The sequence below is a fragment of the Peromyscus leucopus genome, chromosome 9, assembly GCF_004664715.2.
Source record: "Peromyscus leucopus breed LL Stock chromosome 9, UCI_PerLeu_2.1, whole genome shotgun sequence".
NCBI classification, from domain to species: domain Eukaryota; kingdom Metazoa; phylum Chordata; class Mammalia; order Rodentia; family Cricetidae; genus Peromyscus; species Peromyscus leucopus.
This window is the reverse complement of record NC_051070.1, coordinates 82,330,139-82,337,536: the sequence shown is the minus strand read 5'-3', so window position 1 is coordinate 82,337,536 and position 7,398 is coordinate 82,330,139. Positions and strand designations below refer to the sequence as shown.

The following is a 7,398-nucleotide window of genomic DNA, read 5'->3' as shown; positions in this document are numbered from 1 at the left end:
CTGAGGATGGATGACTAGTCTCTCTACTTCCATTGTGCGTGCTCTCTCTCCCCTGCTATGATTGGTGAGCACTTCGTGGACAGAAGCACATAGCTAGAGATGAATGAACCTGGGGACTGAATGCAAAGCATTAACACCTTGGGGAGGTAGCAGCTTCCTTTCCAGCCGGAGAAGCCCCAATACTGAATGGTTCTGTAGAGAGCCTGATGGTCAACTTGCAATACCTCACAGAGCCAGCCCACATCCCACTCAGCTCCCACCAGAAATACAGCTTAAGCCGGGCGTTGTTGGGGAGAGGCAGAGATAGCTGGAGCCCTCCCTGTCTTCCTGTGCCAGGACTTTCCCGGGCTTTGGTATTGACTGAGTGGCTGACCGTTATCTTTCAACTCCAATTGGCTGGGGCAGGACAAGGGCTAGGATTGATGGTGGTCAGGCTTGCCTGCTCCCAGCCCGGGATGCCCCTGCTCTGGACTTTTCATTTCTCTTCATTGGTTTATTTTTCAATGCATCTTTAATTTGTAAAGAAATAAAATAAGATGTAACCAGTGTCTTTTTTACTACTTGCGACCTCTCCCAGTCTGCGGCTAAGAGGAGCCGCGCATGCGCCGTGTGCCCCAGTGGCGTAGGACCTGGTTCGCTCTCCACTCGCTGCAGGGTGGGGTTTCTTCCTGTCCGAGTGGGTCGGCTGTGGACATGGCTGCTCGCTGCACTGAAACGGTGCTGGCCGCTCTGGGGCTGCTCAGTGTATGTGCGGCCAGCAGCTCCGGGTCCGGGACTACGGGAAAGGCGGGCGGGGAGGCAGAATGGGCGGAGCCGTGGGACGGCGCGGTTTTCCGGCCGCCAGCTGCGTTAGGCGCAGTGGGGGTGGCGCGCGGGCTAGAGTCCCTGCCGCCGGGGAGCAGGGATACGGTGGACCTACCGGTGCTGCTGTGGTGGAGCCCAGGCCTGTTTCCACATTTCCCGGGAGACTCGGAGCGCATAGAATGCACTCGGGGCGCGTGCGTGGCGTCCCGGGACCGGGGGGCGCGCGCCGACCCGCGGACGCGCGCACTGCTCTTCTATGGCACGGACTTCCGTGCAGCCGACGCCCCACTGCCGCGCCTGGCGCACCAGAGCTGGGCGCTCCTGCACGAGGAGTCGCCGCTCAACAACTTCCTGCTAAGCCACGGCCCCGGCATCCGCCTCTTCAACCTCACTGCCACCTTCAGCCGCCACTCGGACTACCCACTGCCGCTGCAGTGGCTGCCCGGGGTCGTCTATTTGCGCCGGCCTGCGCCTCCGCTCCGGGAACGCGCCGAGTGGCGTCGTCGCGGGTACGCGCCGTTGCTCTACTTGCAGTCCCACTGCGACGTGCCGGCGGACCGAGACCGCTACGTACGCGAGCTCATGCGCTACATCCCGGTGGGTGAGAGAGCGGCGTGGCGGGGAGGGGATGGGCCGGGCGAACACCGCAACCCTGCTGACCGCCGTGCTTTGCCTCGCTTAGGTGGATTCCTATGGCAAGTGCCTTCAGAACCGCCAGCTGCCCACCATGCGGTTACAGGACACAGCCACGGCCACCAGCGAGGATCCAGAACTCTTGACCTTTCTGTCTCGCTATAAGTTCCACTTGGCCCTGGAAAATGCCATCTGCAATGATTACATGACAGAAAAACTGTGGCGCCCCATGCATCTGGGTGCTGTGCCTGTGTATCGTGGCTCACCCTCTGTGAGGGACTGGATGCCCAATAACCACTCCATCATCCTAATTGATGACTTTGAGTCCCCCCAAAAGCTGGCAGAGTTTATTGACTTTCTGGACAAGAATGATGAAGAGTATATGAAATACCTGGCCTACAAGCAACCAGGGGGCATCACTAACCAGTTTCTTCTGGATAGCCTGGAGCACAGGGAGTGGGGCGTGAATGACCCCAGGCTGCCTAACTACCTCAATGGCTTTGAGTGTTTCGTCTGTGACCATGAGCTGGCTCGGCTAAAAGCCGAGAAAGCACATGCATCCTCTCCTGGGGACATTCCTGTCCCCAAGCCTCACATTGCCCAACCCTCACACATGAACTGTCCAATGCCTACCCCTGGCTTTGGCAAAGTGGAAGAGATTCCTGAGAATGACAGGTAGGGTTGCTGGGATGCCCTGCAGCTGTCGCTTCAGACTACTTGCTTTCTTAGTGTGTAGGGACTGGAGAAGACAGTGCAGGCTCACTTTGCTGTAAGACGTCGGGAGTAGTTGGGGAGCTGGGTGTGGTGGATACACCTGTAATCCCAGTGCTGTGTGGGGAGGTGATGGAGAACCTGGGACGGGGCTGTGAACAGCCTGATTGCCAACCTGAGGATCATCACCTCAACGGAGTGCCTTTGATGCGGGGTGGGGATACAAAGATGGATTTTGGCTGGGCCCGAGATTAAGCCCAGGGCTTTCAGAGAGTACTTTTCCACCCAGTCACACCTCAGCCCAGTAAAGGACTACCCCACCCCACCCCCCCAGTAATCAACCCAACATACTAGAGTTACTCTGTAACCTGGACTGATCTCAAACTTGTGGTGATTCTCCTGTGTTGGCCTCCCAAGTGCTGAGATTATGGAGTGAGCCACCTTACCATGAAAAGCACTTAGACCTTTATATGTGATGAAGTCAGGGCCTTGAGTATGCTAAGCAAGCCCTCTACCGTTGATCGACATCCCCAGCTCTCCCTTCTCTATGCCGATTTGGATCATATCCTGATTTGTTTACTCTAGACAGAATTGAAGGAATGCTCTCAATAGACGGATAATTAACATTGGCCGTCAGTGTGGGGCAAAGTGAGTAGGAAGCATTGGGAAGCTGTTGAAGCCACCTGCAGGCCACCACAGTCAATCTGGGGAGGGGTTACTAGAGTGGCTCACAGGAAAAGACTTCAACAGTGGACGGCAGCAGACGTTTGCCTTCATGCCGCTGGTACAGTAGGGGCCTCATGGCAGAAGCTGTCCCCAAGAATCTTAGCAGTTTATGCTGAAATCATGATTTACCTGAAGAAAAAACACTAAGGAAATAGCCAGGGGTGGTAGTGCATACTTGTAATTCTAATGCCAAAGAGAGAGGCAGGAGGATCGGGAATTCAAGGTCATAGTTGGCCATGTGCAGTGAGTTTGAGCCATCCTGGGCTATTTGAGACCACTGTTCCCCTGACAAAACTAAATTTAGATTGTGCCTTTCTACACACTAGGTCTCATTGCATCTTCATTTGGGTTTTTAAGTAACAGTGAAGGTTAAAATCCTCTAAAGGCCCCTCACTGCTCCCTTGCTTTCCTCTAGAATACTATTTACATGCTCTGAACCCTCCTGAGACCTTTGTACTCCCTCCACATTTGGGAGCTAGAGGCACGTGAGCAATGTTAGCTTCTTGGGTGGACTATGATGTCTTTATGTTTATGACCTACTTTCTGTCTCTTGGGCTAGTGTTAGTTTCACTCCATCTCCTTTCCTTCACAGCCGAGCCTGGTCCCGCTTAAATTTGTTTTTTGAGACAGGGTTTCTCTGTGTAGTCCTGACTGTCCTGGAACTCCCTGTACACCAAGATGGCCTTGAACTCAGATATCCCCCTGCCTCTGCCTCCTAAGTGCTGGGATGAAAGGTGTGTGTTATCACCACCCAGCCCTGCAGCCACTCAAGGGCAGAGCCTGTTGTGCTGTGGTTCCCCGATTCACTGTGCCCCCTGTTTTGTCGTTTCAGCTGGAAGGAAATGTGGCTACAAGATTATTGGCACGGTCTCTATCAGGGGGAAGCACTCACTGCCATGATCCACAGCAATGAAACAGAGCAGAGCAAGTTTTGGGATTATGTACATCAGATCTTCGTGAAAAGGAAGAAAAATCTCTAGCTGCCCTTGCAGGAGCCTTTAGCTTGGGAAGACATATGGAAACTGCTTTACCATGGCACCTAAGGCACATCCACTGCAGCCTTGAGTGAATATTGTCTACCTTGATGTATTCATTGATTCTCCTGCCCTGTACTGGGGATGGAACCTGAGGTTTTGAGAATGCTGGGCAAGTGCCCTTCGCCCTCTCCACTGTACCTGAATGGTATGGAGCCAGTGTCTCAGCCTCTGGTAACAGAGCTTCTCCTTAAGGAGAGGCAGAAGCCAGAAGCACCCATTTGACTCAAGGATGTCTGTAGCCATTTCATCATTTCAGCTGTGGACAGGATGGGTCAGGCTGCGATCTGAAACGTCTGTCACTTAGTGCCTTGTCAGTAGTGTCTGCTCCTCATCGAGCTTTTCTTATCACCTGTCACACTGGTGGGGAAGCAGGGGGGGGGGTATTCTGTTTTTCTGCTTTTTTTTTTTTTTTTCCTTTTGAGGTAGGTCTCACTACGTGGCCCAAGCTAGCTGCCAACTCCTGGGCCTAAGTGGCAATGCCAGTCTCAGCTTCTTAAGTAGCTGGGGCTGTAGGTATACAACACTATGCCCAGCTCTTCAAGTTACCTTAAGAAATATTTGCACTGTCTTTAGAATAAAAAAAAAAATTTTTTTTTTTTTTTTAAATTTTAAGTGGCTCTTTCTTTCTGGCTTTAGGCTATTTCCCACAAACACGGGGAAGACTGACAAACATTTCCATCGTTCTTACTGCTTGGTTTTCTTGTTTAGGGAATATTTGGAATTCCTTCTCTCATGAACAGATTAAGTAGCTGTTTTAATAAGACACTAATGTCAGTTCAATATATTGCCCTGTCAGAGGGCTGGAAAGACCCATTCAATCCATTACTCACATTCTTCTAGATAACTTTATGGTGCCGAGTCTCTGTGTTTTGTGGTTCTGGGGAAGCAAGCACTCTACCAACTGAGTTATAGCTGCAACCCTAGTACTGAGATTTTTTTCTTTTATGAAGCCAGTCCAAGGCCCCCAATTCAAAGAGATTGAAGAAGGCAATGAATTTAAGCCACCGTAAGTGGCTAGCTAAATAAAAACTTTAGATTTGGGCCTGGAGAGCACTGGCTGCTCTTCTAGAGGGCCCAACTTTGATTCCTAGCACACACATAGCAGCTCACAGCTGTCTGAAACTTCAGTTCCAGGGGGATTCAATCCCTCTTCTGGCCTCTATGGGCACCAGGCACGAATGTGTTACACAGACATTCGTGCAGGCAAAACACCCACATATATGCACAGCAACAAAAACTTTAGATTTGGAGACGCAGATCAACTGTCTCCTGCTGTAGCTTGACCAGGAGACAGATGCTTTCTGGAGTACTAAGAAAGAATGCCTTGGACCTTAGAGCTATGCTTATTGTGTTAATTAGTGAATTATCACTAAAGAAATCTCATGACTTAGCGGTATCTGATTGTAAACTATAAGTATCTGTGAATCCATATCTATCCTGATAGATACGTATGCATGTCAGATGCTTCAGCAACCAGGCTGCATAATTAATAACTGTGATATCTAAGGCTGTGACCAAGAAAAGCTTTAACACAGGTTGGAATTACATTTCTAAAGTTTTTTTCTTCGTTGTGTGTGTTGCTGAGATGGATCCCAAGGCCCTGTGCATGCTAAGCATGTGCCCTGGCTCTATCTCTGAGTTATATTCCCAGACCTTTATTTTATTTAGTTAAAAATGATTTCATAGTAGCATGAAAATTATTTAACTCATTTGGTCTCTTACAGAGAACAAGAGAGAAAGATGTTTTAAAAAGTGTATCAGAGATAGGTGGGTCCAGGAGTGCTAGGCAAGCCTGGGCTACAATAGCAAGACTGTGTCTCAAACAACAACAACAATAACAACAGCAAAAAACTTTCATAGTATAGATGGCCATGGTTGCACACACTTTAGTTTCAGCATTCCAGTATTTTGGGAGGCAAAAGCAAGTGAATCTCTGAGTTTGAGACTAGGTCTATTTAGTGTTCCAGGCCAGTCAGAGCTATATAGTGAGACCCTGTCTCAATAGATGGATGGATAGACGGATGGATAGATGGATGGATGATAGATGCTGATTCCTACAACAAAGTAACTATTATACAAGTGCAAATCTAGATTAGAACTCAGATGTCCTACGAGCAACAAGAAAGGTAAGTGATGGTTATGCAAAATGCTGGCTCCTGTCCACGCTACCACTCACATGAACACTCCTTCTGTGCACAGTGATCCAGTTGTTCATAAATGGTTGTTGCTGGACAACCAGACTTGCGTTTTGCTTGGTGCTTCCCAGCCTCTGTATCCCTACCATTATGTAAATAATCATAAAAGCCCAGGGCAAATCAGGTGCTACATTTCCAAGAGGGGAAGAACTGTGAGTAACCGCATAGTACTTACTAAGGAAAAAGCTTTACTTTCCATGTGAAAACAATTTTTTTTTTTCTGGCTTGGGGCTCAACTATACTGTCTATAGCACCTACTATTTGCTGCAGGTCCTGGGCACTAGTGGTAGAAGTTTCAGATAGGAGAATATGGGGTAGAACACAAGGCTGATGGTGAGGGTTACTATCTATCTATTATCCTCTCAGGTTTCATCTTATATAATAAACTGCTTTCTACATAGTGTCCTTACCCGATTACTTTTTTTTCATTACATTTGTTTATTATGTGGATGTGTGTGGTAGCTTGTTCTTCCCTGTACATGTGTATGCCAGAAGACATTTTGCAAGACTCAGTTTTCTTTCTACCATGTGGTCCCAGGGACTGAACACATATCATCAGGCTTAGTGGCAGCACCGTTATTCACCCACTGAGCTATTTTGCTGGCTTCTGTTTGCTTACTTTTGAGGGTGGGGGATGGTAAAAAATAATGGTAAACATTTATTCATTTAACATTTTTTTTGTTTCATTCTTTCATTTTTCTCCTTTTCCTTTTTTTTTTTTTTTTTAGGCAGGGTCATGTTATGTGGCCCTGGTTTGCCTGGTACTCATGTAATGTAGGCTGGCTTCAAACTCATGATCTGCCTCCTGCCTCAGCTTCCCAAGTGCTCGGATTACAGGCATATGCCACATTTGGCATAACAACTATTTTAGACACTGGGGATTCAGCAATGAACAAGATACACAAAGGCTCCTCTCGTTTTAAATAATTTTTTTGGGGGGGGGGGTTTCAAGACAGGGTTTCTCTCTGTACATTTGGTGCCTGTCCTGGATCTTGCTCTGTAGACCAGGTTGGCCTCAAACTCAATAGAGATCTGCCTGGTTCTGCCTCCTGAGTGCTGGGATTAAAGGCGTGCACCACCGCCACCTGGCTTAAATAAAAAAATTTAAAGTTTTTGTTTTGGGGGACAGGGTTTCTCTGTATAGCTTTGGTGCCTGTCCTGGAACTCACTCTGTAGTCCTGGCTGGCTTCGAACTCACATGTGTTGCCCATGGAGGCCAGAAGAGGGCATCCCCTGGACATAAGATGGCGGTGGTGAGCCTTGCGAAGTGGATGCTGGGAACCAAACTCTTG

The 7,398-nt window shown here is 48.9% G+C and overlaps 1 protein-coding gene across 1 annotated transcript; it reads left to right on the top strand.

The window, feature by feature from the left end:
* Nucleotides 1-199: 199 nt before the first annotated feature.
* On the top strand, nt 200-6,509 carry Fut11 (fucosyltransferase 11). Its single transcript, XM_028879726.2, has 3 exons — nt 200-1,401; nt 1,487-2,112; nt 3,707-6,509. The coding sequence occupies exons 1-3, from the start codon at nt 601-603 to the stop codon at nt 3,852-3,854; spliced, it is 1,575 nt and encodes a 524-aa protein (XP_028735559.1). The 5' UTR covers nt 200-600; the 3' UTR covers nt 3,855-6,509.
* Nucleotides 6,510-7,398: the final 889 nt, after the last annotated feature.

Coding starts and splice junctions, on each gene's coding strand:
- Fut11 (XM_028879726.2), top strand. CDS start 601: ATGCGCCGTGTGCCCCAGTGGCGTAGGACCTGGTTCGCTCTCCACTCG. Junction 1,402..1,486: donor AGCTCATGCGCTACATCCCG/GTGGGTGAGAGA, acceptor TGCCTCGCTTAG/GTGGATTCCTATGGCAAGTG. Junction 2,113..3,706: donor GAGATTCCTGAGAATGACAG/GTAGGGTTGCTG, acceptor TTGTCGTTTCAG/CTGGAAGGAAATGTGGCTAC.